Consider the following 15,468-nt stretch of genomic DNA (forward strand, 5'->3'; position numbering starts at 1 on the left):
CAACACAGTTCTGCCTGCAACTATACTGCATAAGGCAGAATGAGAGCATGCTCGAGGAACTGAACTTGACAAGTAGAGTTTTGATGCAGAATTATGCTGGAGGGAGAATTTGAATAGAACAAGCAGACTTCGAGGTGAAAAATACTTGTTCTCTGGGGCTGAGAGAGCTGAGAGCTCAGTTACAGCCAGCTGAACATCCTTGTGTAACAGATGGGCTAATGTCAGGATTCCTCTTCTCATTAACATTTGCATAAAATCAATGCTTCTACAAGACGCGCCGCAAAATGAGAACGCAAACACAGACAGGTCCAGCTGTTGTTGTGTTGTATGTAGGGAGATTTGCATATTTACGACTCCACACACCTGGCGGGAGGTCAGCACAAAAGCATATGGATGGAAGTGTGCAGAGCTCTTGATATACACACCGGTACATACAGAGTTTGACAAACTGTCATCCATGATGGCACCAAACGTTCCATGACAAAAACATTGTAATTTGCATTCTTACTGTAGGCCTAATTGTTTTGGAACATCTGGTCACAACATGGCACCCATTTGAGTAGTGAAGTTTTGCCAAACATAAATGGTGCATTGGCTGTGGAGTTGTGTACAGTAACATACCTGTGGTTCCTTCTGCAGTCGAACATGTGTTCCCCTGTGGCCTGATAGGGATTTCTTCACTACGGTGTGATGACGGAAGTGATAATAATCCCCAAACACCTGCAGACACAGAAAAATAACATTGAGATACTGATATCAAGTCACAATGGAAAGCAAAGAAACACATCGATAGCACGAGGGCAAACGTACACACGCAAACACACATTACATTTTCAGACAGCTAGAGACAGTCAAATACATCACAACACCGCGCCACGCGACACAGAAATATCCAATGTGGTACCTGCGGACAGAGTCCATTACACAATTCCATACACTCATTAATTAGCTTTTAAGGCTAGGGGAAGGCATTTTATGTACACTACACCCTTCCACTGTCCTCCCCACAGCCTGACAGTGCCTTCTGTCTGTGACCTCCAACTTTACTGGCAGTCTGCCAATATCTGAGTGGTACCAAATCCCTGCAGAGTTCTGTATCACTGACTGCTCACTGGTCAAATCAAATCAAATTTGATTTGTCACATGCTTCGTAAACAACAGGTGTTGTTGGGTGGCAGATTGCCTGGCGGTTAAGAGCGTTGGGCCAGTAACCGAAAGGTCACTGGTTCGAATCCCCGAGCTGACTAGGTGAAAAATCTGTCGATGTGCCCTTAAGCAAGGCACGTAACCCTAATTGCTCCTGTAACTCGCTCTGGATAAGTTAGTCTGCTAAGTGACTAAAATGTAAATGTAAAATGTGTAGACTAACAGTGAAATGCTTACCTACAGGCCCTTCCCAAAAATGCAGAGAGAAAAATAATTATACAAAAATAAATAATAGTAACACAAGGAATAAATACACAATGAGTAACGATAACTTGGCTATATACACTGGGTACCAGTACTGAGTCGATGTGCAGGGGTATGATGTAAATTAGGTAGGGCTAACGTGGCTAGGCAACAGGATAGCTAATAAGCAGTAGCAGCAGCGTATGTGATAAGTCAAAAGAGTTAGTGCAAAAGGGGTCAATGCAGATAGTCCGGATAGCTATTTGGTTAACTATTTAGCAGTCTTATAGCTTTGGGGTAGAAGCTATTCAGGGTCCTGTTGGTTCTAGACTTGGTGCATTGGTACCGCTTGTCGTGTGGTAGCAGAGAGAACAGTCTATGACTTGGGTGGCTGGAGTCTTTGACAATTTCTAGGGCCTTTCTCTGACACCGGCTGGTATAGAGGTCCTGGATAGCAGGGAGCTCGGCCCCAGTGATGTAGCGGGCCATATACACTACCCTCTGTAGCGGCTTGCGGTCGGATGACAAACAGTTGCCATACCAAGCGGTGATGCAGCCAGTCAAAATGCTCTCAAATGGTGCAGCTGTATAACTTTTTGAGGATCTTAGGGCCCATACCAAAGCTTGTTGGCCTCCTGAGGGGGAAGAGGTGTTCTTCACGACTGTGTTGGGTGTGTGTGGACCATGTTTAATTCTTACTGATGTGGACACAGAGGAACTTGAAATTCTCGACCCGCTCCACTACAGGCCTGTCGATGTGGATGGGGGCGTGCTCGGCTCTCCGTTTCCTGTAGTCCACGATCACCTCCTCCTGTCTTGCTGACGTTGAGCGAGAGGTTGTTGTCCTGGCACTGACCTCCCCCCTATAAGATGTCTCATTGTCATTGGTGATCAGGCCTACCACCGTCGTGTTGTCAGCAAACTTAATGAGGTTGTTGGAGTTGTGCGCGGCCACGCAGTCGTAGGTGAACAGGGAGTACAGGAGGGGGCTGAGCACGCACCCTTGTGTGGCCCCTGTGTTGAGGATCAGCGTAGTGGAGGTGTTGTTGCCTACCTTCACCACCTGGGGGCGGCCTGTCAGGACCCAGGAAGTCCAGGACCCAGTTGCACAGGGCAGGGTTCAGACCCAGGGCCCCGAGCTTAATAATGAGCTTGGAGGGTACTATGGTGTTGAAGGCAGAACTGTAGTCAATGAACAGCGTTCTTACATCGGTATTCCTCTTGTCCAGATGGGATAGGGCAGTGTGCAGTGCGATGGAGATTGAGTCATCCGTGGATCTATTGGCGTGGTATGCAGACTGGGAAAGGGAGAGATTGAATATGTCTGTAAAAACTCCAGCCAGCTGGTCTGCACATGCTCTGAGGATGCGGCTAGGGACGCAGTCTGGGCCGGCAGCCTTGCGAGGGTTAACACACTTAAATGTGTTACTCACATCGGCCACGGAGAACGAGAGCTCACATTCCTCGGGGGCGGCACTGTGTTATCGTCAAAGCGGGCAAAGAAGGTGTTTAGCATGTCCAGGAGCAAGACGTCGGTATCCGTGACGTGGTTGGTTTTCCCTTTGTAATCCGTGATTGTCTGGAGTCCCTACCACACGTCTTGTGTCTGAGCCGTTGAATTGCGACTCCACTTTGTCTCTGTACTGACATTTTTCCTGTTTGATTGACTTACGGAGGGCATTACTGGACTGTTTGTATTCTATCATATTCCCAGTCACCTTGCCGTGGTTAAATGCGATGGTTCGCGCTTTCAGTTTTGCACGAATGCTGACATCTATCCACAGTTTTTGGTTTGGATAGGTTTTAATTGTCAGAGTGGGAACAACATCCCCTATACACTTCCTGATGAACTCAGTCACCGTGTCAGTGTATACGTCAATGTTATTCTCAGAGGCAACCCGGAACATGTCCCAGTCCGCGTGTCTTGAAGCATGGATTCGATTGGTCAGACCAGCGTTGAATAGATCTTAGCACGGGTACTTCCTGTTTGAGTTTCTGCTTATAGGAAGGGAGGAGCAAAATTGTGTTGTGATCTGATTTGCCAAAGGGAGGTCGGGGGAGGGCCTTGTAGCCATCCTGGAAGGGAAAGTAACAATGGTCGAGAGTTTTTGAAGCGCAGGTACTTTGCTTTAATAAATCCCCAGCTATAATAAATGCGGCCTCAGGATATGCAGTTTCCAGTTTGCACAAGGTCCAGTGTAGTTCCTTGAGAGCTGTAGTGGTATCGGCTTGAGGGGGGTTATACACGGCTGTGACGATAACCAAAGACAATTCTCTAGGGAGGTAATGAGGTCTGCATTTTATTGTGAGATATTCTAGCTCGGGTGAACAAAAGGAATGAGTTCCTGTACGTTACCACAATCACACCATGAGTAGTTAATCATGGAACATCCACCTCTGCCTTTCTTCTTACCGGAGAGTTCTTTATTCCTATCCACACAATGTATTGAAAGCCCAGCTGGCTGTATGGACGGGGACAGTATATCCGGAAAGAGCCATGATTCCGTGAAACAGAATATGTTACAGTGTCTGATGTCTCTCTGGAAGGAGATCCTCACCCTGAGCTCGTCTACTTTATTGTCCAGAGACTGAACATTAGCAAATAATATACTCGGAAGCGGTGGATGGTGTGCACGCCTCCTGTGTTGGACTAAAAGTCCACTCCGAATACCTCTTCTCCGCCGGCGGCGTCTTGGAGCAGCCTCTGGGATAAGTTAAATCGCCTTGGAAGGTACGAACAAGATCAAGATCCTGGTGAGTTACCGCCTCTCTGATATCCAAAAGTTATTTCCGGCTGTCTATAATAATGCAAAGAAGGTTCTGGGCTAATAATCCAACGCTACCTGACTCAATGTCCTGGTGTGTGTGTGTGTGTGTGTGTGTGTGTGTCAGACCTATCCTGTCTTCTGTTCTGTCCTCTCCTCCAGAGGTATGCTGGCCTTCAGTCTCTGTGACACAGTCAATATTGGCCTCTGGGGATTGGCTACAGCTCAGCGGTGCCTGACAGAGCTGCTCAGTCTGAGCCCTTATTTCACCACCACACATGGTTGTGTGTGAGTGTTGTGGGGGGATGTTGGCAGATGCAGTAGTTAGTTAATCAGCCAGGGACAGGCTTTCTCGGTAGCTTGGCTCAGCCTTACCACGGTGGCTGGATTGACTAAGACAGAGCCTCTGGTAGAGGCTCAGCCTATTCCCTGGTGCCTGAGCAGGGGGAGTGCACAGCAGCCTATCCAGCTTATTGGAAACTGTGTCAATCATGTCTATCTCTTAAGGAAGAACATTGGTCTCAATTGTTGGTTAGAGACAGCTATACCAGTAATTCACTTTAACCACTATGCACTTTAATTCAGGTTCTGTGTTATACCCTACCCTCTACAAGCAGAGCCAGCCCACTGCACATCAACATTCACATCCTACACAAACACAGGACACAAACCCTCTCACACACAGCAGGATGAGTCAGTGTGTAGTCAGCCACTCTCAGTCATCCAGAATTGGAAATGTCAGCTTTACAGCCGTAGCTCATTGACTGCTGTCATTGTGCTTTTTAATGTTCTGTGCCCTCACAGTCACTCACACACACACACACGCATTGACACACGCAAACACTGCACATATCTAAAAAAACATATATGCTGAATTCCTCATTTATCGCGCCTTTGTTGTTCTTATCATGGATGTACACACTAAACACACACACCAGGGTTTCGGGTTAGGAAAATGTGACCGGGAAGATTTTAATTTACCAGCCATTTCAGAAATTTACCGGACCCATATGTAACCTATTAGGGCGTCCATCCACAGTGCTCAGAATGACAGAAATCACATTTAGATTATGGTAATTCATCTTAACATACCATTGAACTCCTCTAATGAAGCCTATAAAACGTAATTTTCTAACATTTGCCAAAATGCAATTCTAAACACCACACCTGATGAGAGCGGTACATGACAGAGATGAAAATTGCTAATATGACTAGGATTAGAACAGGAGAAAAGGGTCATACCAAGCTATATGGAAAAAGGTCATACCAAGGATAATTTAGCTATTAGATTTGTATTAATGGAAAAAAAAGGCGGCCTTACTGCTATTACAAATGCATTGAATAACATATTCACTACATGGAACAACAGATAGTCCCAAAAAATATCAAAAGGAAGTTTGTTCTGAAGTGTCTCTCATATATCTGTGAGATATAAGAAAGATCAGGAAATGTATATATATATTTTTTACATGTATTTAACCCCATACTTTTGGCATTAAACAGTCTCCATATTTATTTACGTTAATTTTTTCAACTGGTACCGGGGGATCTTCAGACGAGTCTTGTGAGACCTGTGGGCGTACTAGAGCAAAACATCCAATATATACAGTATCTCACAAAAGTGAGTACACCCCTCACATTTTTGTAAATATTTGAGTATACCTTTTCATGTGACAACACTGAAGAAATGACACTTTGCTACAATGTAAAGTAGTGAGTGTACAGCTTGTATAACAGTGTAAATTTGCTGTCCCCTCAAAATAACACAACACACAGCCATTAATGTCTAAACCGCTGGCAACAAAAGTGAGTACTGCCCTAAGTGAAAATATCCAAATTGGGCCCAAAGTGTCAATATTTTGTGTGGCCACCATCATTTTCCAGCACTGCCTTAACCCTCTTGGGCATGGAGTTCACCAGAGCTTCACAGGTTGCCACTGGAGTCCTCTTCCACTCCTCCATGACGACATCACGGAGCTGGTGGATGTTAAAGACCTTGCACTCCTCCACCTTCCGTTTGAGGACGCCTGGAGACATGCTTGGCCAGTCCATCACCTTTACCCTCAGCTTCTTTAGCAAGGCAGTGGTCGTCTTGGAGGTGTGTTTGGGGTCGTTATCATGTTGGAATACTGCCCTGCGGCCCAGTCTACGAAGGGAGGGGATCATGCTCTGCTTCAGTATGTCACAGTACATGTTGGCATTCATGGTTCCCTCAATGAACTGTAGCTCCCCAGTGCCGGCAGCACTAATGCAGCCCCAGACCATGACACTCCCACCACCATGCTTGACTGTAGGCAAGACACACTTGTCTTTGTACTCCTCACCTGGTTGCCGCCACACACGCTTGACACCATCTGAACCAAATAAGTTTATCTTGGTCTCATCAGACCACAGGACATGGTTCCAGTAATCCATGCCCTTAGTCTGCTTGTCTTCAGTAAACTGTTTGCGGTCTTTCTTGTGCATCTTTAGAAGAGGCTTCCTTCTGGGACGACAGCCATGCAGACCAATTTGAGGCAGTGTGTGGCGTATGGTCTGAGCACTGACAGGCTGACCCCCCACCCCTTCAATCTCTGCAGCAATGCTGGCAGCACTCATACGTCTATTTCCCAAAGACAACCTCTGGATATGACGCTGAGCACGTGCACTCAACTTCTTTGGTCGACCATGGCGAGGCCTGTTCTGAGTGGAACCTGTCCTGTTAAACCGCTGTATGGTCTTGGCCACTGTGCTGCAGCTCAGTTTCAGGGTCTTGGCAATCTTCTTATAGCCCAGGCCATCTTTATGTAGAGCAACAATTCTTTTTTTCAGATCCTCAGAGAGTTCTTTGCCATGAAGTGCCATGTTGAACTTCCAGTGACCAGTATGAGGGAGTGTGAGAGGGATGACACCAAATTTAACACACCTGCTCCCCATTCACACCTGAGACCTTGTAACACTAACGAGTCACATGACATCGGGGAGGGAAAATGGCTAATTGGGCCCAATTTGGAGACTTTCACTTAGGGGTGTACTCACTTTTGTTGCCAGCGGTTTAGACATTAATGGCTGTATGTTGAGTTATTTTGAAGGGACTGCAAATCTACAGTTATACAAGCTGTACACTCACTACTTTACATTGTTGCAAAGTGTCATTTCTTCAGTGTTGTCACATGAAAAGATATACTCAAATATTTACAAAAATGTGAGGGGTGTACTCACTTTTGTGAGATACTGTACATGTCCGTGAGAGTCTGTCCTTTGCACAGATGGGTCATATTAGTGTGTAGCCCAAACGGTTCGGACGTTACAGACAAAAGTTGGCAGATCGGCTGTACCGACTTCAGACAAGTCTCCTGACAGTTGTGGAGGTTGTAGAGCAAAACGGAGAACACAATCGTGAGAGTGAGAGTCTCATCATAATTTGTAGGCCAAACCGTTCGGACGCTACAGATGATTTTGTGAGAATACCAATTTGCGGGATATCTCATGGTCCGCTCTAGCTCTGTCACCTTTCACCGCAGATGCGGAAGTGCGACATAGGGCGGTGGATAAAAAATAGAGATGTTTTTATTATTATGATAATTCGATTGAATCTAGGGGGTTAATGCATTGTATTACTAATTAAGCCTACAGTCATTTACCTTTCTCATTCTCTGAGTGGAAACATTGTTTGCAGAGTTCACAACCTGCTACACTTGCGAGAAACAAGTTTTGGTTTATTTCATAACCATCATTTACGACTTGTTTGGAGTGCTCCATGCAATGAGCATGGGTCTCGTTTCTCTGTCTTGTTAATGTTGAGGGAGCGTGCGCGCCTGAGCACGCATAGAAGTAGGCCTACCTTGCGCGCAAATGTAGGAAAGGGCCCATTTGGGGATGTCTGATTTCTGATTGTCTTAACTCACCACGTCTACCAGTAATAAGCTGAGCTTCTCAGTAATTCTTTCTTCACCTCACACAGTAAGTCAACAATGTCCGTTTTTTTAAATATCCATTGCGAATGATAATAGTTCCTCACAGTATTTGAAACATCTTTCCAACACTCTCCTGGAGTCGATAATCACCATGCCTCGGTGTGAAAGAGCAAAATATCATTATCTGATGATCCCATATATCCAGTGGAAACGTGATAAAATACCTTTCCCTTGAACAAAAACAGCTGTCTGTCCCGAGCTCACTGGCACAGGAAACTCTGAGGGCCCAGAATAGGCTAGTTGATACAATATTGTAAGTTCGCTAGAGACAGCTTTGGGCAGAATCCAGTTGATTGATTTGATACCATGTTGCACTTCACTAGCGATAGCTCAAGTCAAGACAGATAAAGGCAGGCTGAGTAGAGAAATGAATTTGATTGAAATATTTTATATTGTTTTATTTGTTGGCTTTATTTATATACAGTTGAAGTCGGAAGTTTACATACACCTTAGCCAAATACATTTAAACTCAGTTTTTCACGATTCCTGACATTTAATCTTAGTAAAAATTCCCTGTTTTAGGTCAGTTAGGATCACCACTTTATTTTATGAATGTGAAATGTCTGAATAATAGTAGAGAGAATGATTTATTTCAGCTTTTATATATTTCATCACATTCCCAGTGGGTCAGAAGTTTACATACACTCAACTAGTATTTGGTAGCATTGCCTTCAAATTGTTTAACTTGGGTCAAACGTTTCGGGTAGCCTTCCACAAGCTTCCCACAATAAGTTGGGTGAATTTTGGCCCATTCCTCCTGACAGAGCTGGTTTAACTGAGTCAGGTTTGTAGGCCTCCTTGCTCGCACACGCTTTTTCAGTTCTGCCCACACATTTTCTATAGGATTGAGGTCAGGGCTTTGTGATGGCCACTCCAATACCTTGACTTTGTTGTCCTTAAGCCATTTTGCCACAACTTTGGAAGTATGCTTGGGGTCATTGTCCATTTAGAAGACCCATTTGTGACCAAACTTTAACCTCCTGACTGATGTCTTGATATGTTGCTTCAATATATCCACATAATTTTCCTTCCTCATGATGCCATCTATTTTGTGAAGTGCACCAGGCCCTCCTGCAGCAAAGCACCCCAACAGCATGATGCTGCCACCCCCGTGCTTCACGGTTGGGATGTGTTCTTCGGCTTGCAAGCAACCCCCTTTTTCCTCCAAACATAACGATGGTCATTATGGCCAAACAGTTCTATTTTTGTTTCATCAGACCAGAGGACATTTCTCCAAAAAGTACGATCTTTGTCCCCATGTGCAGTTGCAAACCGTAGTCTGGCTTTTTTATGGCGGTTTTGGAGCAGTGGCTTCTTCCTTGCTGAGCGGCCTTTCAGGTTATGTCGATATAGGACTCGTTTTACTGTGGATATAGATACTTTTGTACCTGTTTCCTCCAGCATATTCACAAGGTGCTTTGCTGTTGTTCTGGGATTTATTTGCACTTTTCACATCAAAGTACGTTCATCTCTAGGAGACAGAACACGTCTCCTTCCTGAGCGGTATGGTGGCTGCGTGGTCCCATGGTGTTTATACTTGCGTACTATTGTTTGTACACATGAACGTGGTACCTTCAGGCATTTGGAAATTGCTCCCAAGGATGAACCAGACTTGTGGAGGTCTACAATTATTTTTCTGAGGTCTTGGCTGATTTCTTTTGATTTTCCAATGATGTCAAGCAAAGAGGCACTGAGTTTGAAGGTAGGCCTTGAAATACATCCACAGGTTCACCTCAAATGATGTCAATTAGCCTATCAGAAGCTTCTAAAGCCATGACATCATTTTCTGGAATTTTCCAAGCTGTTTAAAGGCACAGTCAACTTAGTGTAAGTAAACTTCTGACCCACTGGAATTGTGATACAGTGAATTATAAGTGAAATAATCTGTCCGTAAACAATTGTTGGAAAAATGACTTGTGTCATCCACAAAGTAGATGTCCTAACTGACTTGCCAAAACTATAGTTTGTTAACAAGAAATTTGTGGAGTGGTTGAAAAATGAGTTTTAATGACTCCAACCTAAGTGTATGTAAACTTCCGACATCAACTGTACTGTAGGCCAATGGCTGCATTGGCCATCTCTGAGTGCCATGCGCTCATTTAGGCTATTTAGCCACCAATGAACACGGTGTATCAATGTGTCCATATGGCTGAGGCTGGTTTGTTTGGAGGATATATTGGAGACAAGAGGGGAGAGATGGACTAAAGAAGAGGTGTGAATTCTGAGAAGCTCCACTGCTGTTCTTCAGCCTCTCTCTCCAGGCCAGCCGTATCTCACACATCCCACACTGCAAAACCTCATCATCCCTCATTTCACAGTACACACAAACTTAGATCTCTCTCCCTCCTTCTCTCTCTCTCTCTCTCTCTGGAGTAAAAATGTATTCCCATTCAAAATTCAATTTTCCCTAAACCCTGACCTTCACCCCAAGCCTAAAATAGCATTTTAGCAAATGTAGCATACTGCAACCTTTTTTGCCTTCAGCCCTGTTTCATGCTAACATACGAGTACTCAAACACATACGTTCTTTCCAATGCCCATCCCTAGGTCTAACATACAGTCCATTCAGAAAGTATTCAGACCCCTTCCCTTTTTCCACATGTTGTTACATTACAGCCTTATTCAAAAATTGATTAAATTAATTTGTTTCCTCATCAATCTACACACAATACCCCATAATGACAAAGCGAAAACATTTTTTTTTGAAGTTTTTGCAAATGTATAAAAAAATAATTTAAAAAATACCTTATTTACATAAGTATTGACCATTGATCATCCTTGACATGTTTCTACAAATTCAATTGATTGGACATGATTTCGAAAGGCACACACCTGTCTGTATAAGGTCCCACAGTTGACAGTGCATGTCAAAGCAAAAACCAAGCCATGAGGTCGAAGGAATTGTCCGTAGAGCTCCGAGACAGGATTGTGTCGAGGCACAGATCTGGGGAAGGGTACCAAAAAATATCTGCAGCATTGAAGGTCCCAAAGAACACAGTGGCCTCCATCATTCTTAAATGGAAGAAGTTTGGAACCACCAAGGCTCTTCCTAGAGCTGGGTGCCCGGCCAAACTGAGCAATCGGGGGAGAAGGGCCTTGGTCAGGGAGGTGACCAAGAATCTGATGGTCAATCTGACACAGCTCCAGAGTTTCTCTGTGGAGATGGGAGAAACTTCCAGAAGGACAACAATCTCTGCAGCACTCCACCAATCAGGCCTTTATGGTAGAGTGGCCAGACGGAAGTCACTCCTCAGTAAAAGGCACATGACAGCCCCCTTGGAGTTTACCAAAAGGCACCTAAAGTCTCTCAGACCATGAGAAACAAGATTCTCTGGTCTGATGAAACCAAGATTGAACTCTTTGGCCTGAATGTAGAGTGTCACGTCTGGAGGAAACCTGGCACCATCCCTACGGTGAAGCATGGTGGTGGCAGCATCATGCTGTGGGGATGTTTTTCAGCGGCAGGGACTGGGAGACTAGTCAGGATCGAGAGAAAGATGAACGAAGCAAAGTACAGAGTGATCCTTGATGAAAACCTGCTCCAGAGCGCTCAGGACCTCAGATTGGGGTGAAGGTTCACCTTCCAACAGGACAACGACCCTAAGCACACAGCCAAGACAACGCAGGAGTGGCTTCGGGACAAGTCTCTGAATGTCTGTGAGTGGCCCAGCCAGAGCCCAGACTTGAACCCGATTGAACATCTCTGGAGAGATCTGAAAATAGCTATGCAGCAACACTCCCCATCCAACCTGACAGAGCTAGAGAGGATCTGCAGAGAAGAATGGGAGAATCTCCCCAAATACAGGTGTGCCAAGCTTATTACATTTACATTTACATTTTAGTCATTTAGCAGACGCTCTTATCCAGAGCGACTTACAGGAGCAATTAGGGTTAAGTGCCTTGCTCAAGGGCACATTAACGTCATTTAGCAGACGCTCTTAGCCAGAGCGACTCACAAATTGGTGCGTTTACCCTATATAGCGTCATACCCAAGAAGACAAGGCTTTAATCGCTGCCAAAGGTGCATCAACAAAGTACTGAGAAAAAGGGTCTGAATACCGAATACTTAAAAAAAAAATGTTATATACATTTGCAAAAATGTCAAAAAACCTGTTTTTGCTTCGTCATTATGGGGTATTGTGTGTAGACTGATGAGAAAAAACAAAACAATTTAATCCATTTTAGAATAAGGCTGTAACCTAACAAAATGTGGAGAATGTCAAGGGGTCTGAATACTTTCCGAATGCACTGTATGCCAATGTTAGGGACAAAAACACCCTCCTGACCACTCATCACCGTTCTTTGGGTATTTGACTGGTGTTAGAAATAAGTTTGATGACACCAACACTCCGCTTTAAAAATGGTTTGTATTATTATGAGATACTTGCCTGTAGTGTGTGAGTGTCTGGCTAGATTAGTTCAGTCTCGCAGGCACTAAGTGTTGTGTCAGTGAGTGTCACTAATGTTGCAGAATAAGCCTGGAGGCACTGTGTTGCCTGGATGGCAATGTCAAAAGTTTCAGAACTATTCTGATGTGAACAGTATGCAATCCGTTCACCCAGTACAACCCCAACAATCACTAACTTTCTCTCTCTGTATCTCTGTTTTTATATCCCACTTTCCATGGCCCTCTGTCTCTCGTTCCTTCTATCCATTTCTCTCTCTGTCTCTCTCTCAAAACACAAGGATTGAAGTTTTCTAGAGGTTGAGAGCTGAAGCCTCGTTAGTACAGGGCCTAGTTTTCTACGAGAAATCTATAGCCAAGCACTCAGAGAACTGTCCTATTGATTTTAGACCAGAATCAGTCAATCAATCAATGACTGCAGATGGGATTGCATCAGTGAGAGAAGCATTGAGCCTGTGTGTGTACGATAACCTCTTGTCAGCCATCTAGGTCAATTAAGAGTGTGTGTGTATGTGGTAATGATGACGAACTAGTGAAAGGAAGGGAAGAATATGTACTCTACCCATAAGCGCCCTTCACTTCAATAACACATAGCTCAGACACCTAAAGGAAATGGAAGCTGTCAGACCCTGCAAACACACATAGACTCACAAGACACACTTATGCCACACACACATAATGTAGGTCTCTCTTCCTCTGTCTCTGTGTGTCTCTGTGTGTGAAGTAGCCCTCTGCAGGTTAGCTGTCCCTTCCAGCATGTACTGTGGCTCAGACAGCAGGGCTGTTAAGAGCAGTGGGATGCTGAGAGGGGCTCATAAATGATTCATGGGGGCGTTTTACCCACCCCAGCGCTCCCTGCTCTCCCATGTCACGTATCCCAGGGTCTACTGAGGCCTTCTGGGAAACAGACCGGGTAATGACATCCATTTTCATTTCCATTTACCACTCAACACTATAATTCCTCCACTCTCCCATTCTCTAAAGCTCATTCCCTCCTCTCTAACTCTCTCTCTCTCACTCCCTCCTCTCTAAATCTCTGTAACTCTATATTTCCCTATAACCTAACTTTCCCTCCTTCTGTAACCCTCTCTCCCCCTCCCTCTATATCTCTTACCCTTTCCATCTAACTCTTTCGCTCTCCATATCTAACTCTCCCCCTCTTTCCCCTCTCTCCCTCTCCCTGCCAGTGTACTATCGTGTCAGTCTCAGTATCAAGAAGTTAGGAACCAATATACACAAGCAGTCAGGAAAGCAAAGGCTAACTTTTTCAAACAGAAATTTGCATCCTGTAGCACTAACTCCAAAAAGTTTTGGGACACTGTAAAGTCCATGGAGAATAAGAGCACTTCCTCCCAGCTGCCCACTGCACTGAGGCTAGGAAACACTATCACCACCGATAAATCTACAATAATCGAGAATTTCAACAAGCATTTTGCTACGGCTGGCCATGCTTTCCACCTGGCTACCACTACCCCGGCCACCAACTCTGCACACTCCGCTGCAACTTGCCCATGCCCCCCCCGCTTCTCCTTCACACAAAATCAGACAGCTGATGTTCTGAAAGAGCTACAAAATCTGGACCCCTACAAATCAGCTGGGCTAGACAATCTGGACCCTTTCTTTCTAAAACTAGCCGCCAAAATTGTCGCAACCCCTATTACTAGCCTGTTCAACCTCTCTTTCGTAACGTCTGAGATCCCCAGAGATTGGAAAGCTGCCGCGGTCATCCCCCTCTTCAAAGGGGGTGACACTCTAGATCCAAACTGTTACAGACCTATATCCATCCTGCCCTGCCTTTCGAAAGTATTTGAAAGCCAAGTTAACAAACAGATCACCGACCATTTCGAATCCCACTGTACCTTCTCCGCTATGCAATCTGGTTTCCGAGCTGGTCATGGGTGCACTTCAGCCACGCTCAAGGTCCTAAACTATATTATAACCGCGATCGATAATAGACAGTACTGTGCAGCCGTCTTCATCGACCTGGCCAAGGCTTTCGACTCTGTCAACCACCGCATTCTTATTGGCAGACTAAATAGCCTTGGTTTCTCAAATGACTGCCTCGCCTGGTTCACCAACTACTTCTCAGATAGAGTTCAATGTGTCAAATCGGAGGGCCTGTTGTCTGGACCTATGGCAGTCTCTATGGGGTGCCACAGGGTTCAATTCTTGGGCCGACTCTTTTCTCCGTGTATATCAATGATGTCGCTCTTGCTGCTGGTGACTCTCAGATCCACCTCTACGCAGACGACACCATTTTGTATACATCTGGCCCTTCATTGGACACTGTGTTAACAAACCTCCAAACGAGCTTCAATGCCATACAACACTCCTTCAGTAGCCTCCAACTGCTCTTAAACACTAGTAAAACTAAATGCATGCTCTTCAATCGAACGCTGCTGGCACCCGCCCACCCGACTAGAATCACTTCTCTCGACGGGTCTGACCTAGAGTATGTGGACAACTACAAATACCTAGGTGTCTGGTTAGACTGTAAACTCTCCTTCCAGACTCACATTAAGAATATCCAATCCAAAGTTAAATCTAGAATTGGCTTCCTATTTCGCAACAAAGCCTCCTTCACTCATGCTGCCATACATGCCCTCGTAAAACTGACTATCCTACCGATCCTTGACTTCGGCGATGTCATTTACAAAATAGCCTCCAACACTCTACTCAGCAAATTGGATGTAGTCTATCACAGTGCCATCCGTTTTGTCTCCAAAGCCCCATACACTACCCACCACTGTGACCTGTACGCTCTTGTTGGCTGGTCCTCACTACATGTTCGTCGTCAAACCCACTGCCTTATCTTAGCTCATTGGTCACCATAGCAGCACCCACCCGTAGTCTGCGCTCCAGCAGGTATATCTCACTGGTCATCCCTAAAGCCAACACCTCCTTTGGCCGCCATTCCTTCCAGTTCTCTGCTGCCAACGACTGGAACGAATTG

At 45.1% G+C, this 15,468-nt stretch overlaps 1 protein-coding gene across 1 annotated transcript in view; it reads right to left on the minus strand.

The window, feature by feature from the left end:
- Positions 1–15,468, minus strand: part of LOC311137457 (furin-like) — a 211,084-nt gene that overhangs the window by 121,670 nt on the left and 73,946 nt on the right. The window contains exon 3 of the mRNA XM_084171973.1: positions 622–720. Coding sequence (XP_084028099.1) covers positions 622–720 — 99 coding nt within the window. The remainder of the gene's footprint in view (positions 1–621; positions 721–15,468) is intronic.

This window comes from Coregonus lavaretus, assembly GCF_964263955.1.
Source record: "Coregonus lavaretus genome assembly, chromosome: 11".
Taxonomy (NCBI): Eukaryota; Metazoa; Chordata; class Actinopteri; order Salmoniformes; family Salmonidae; genus Coregonus; species Coregonus lavaretus.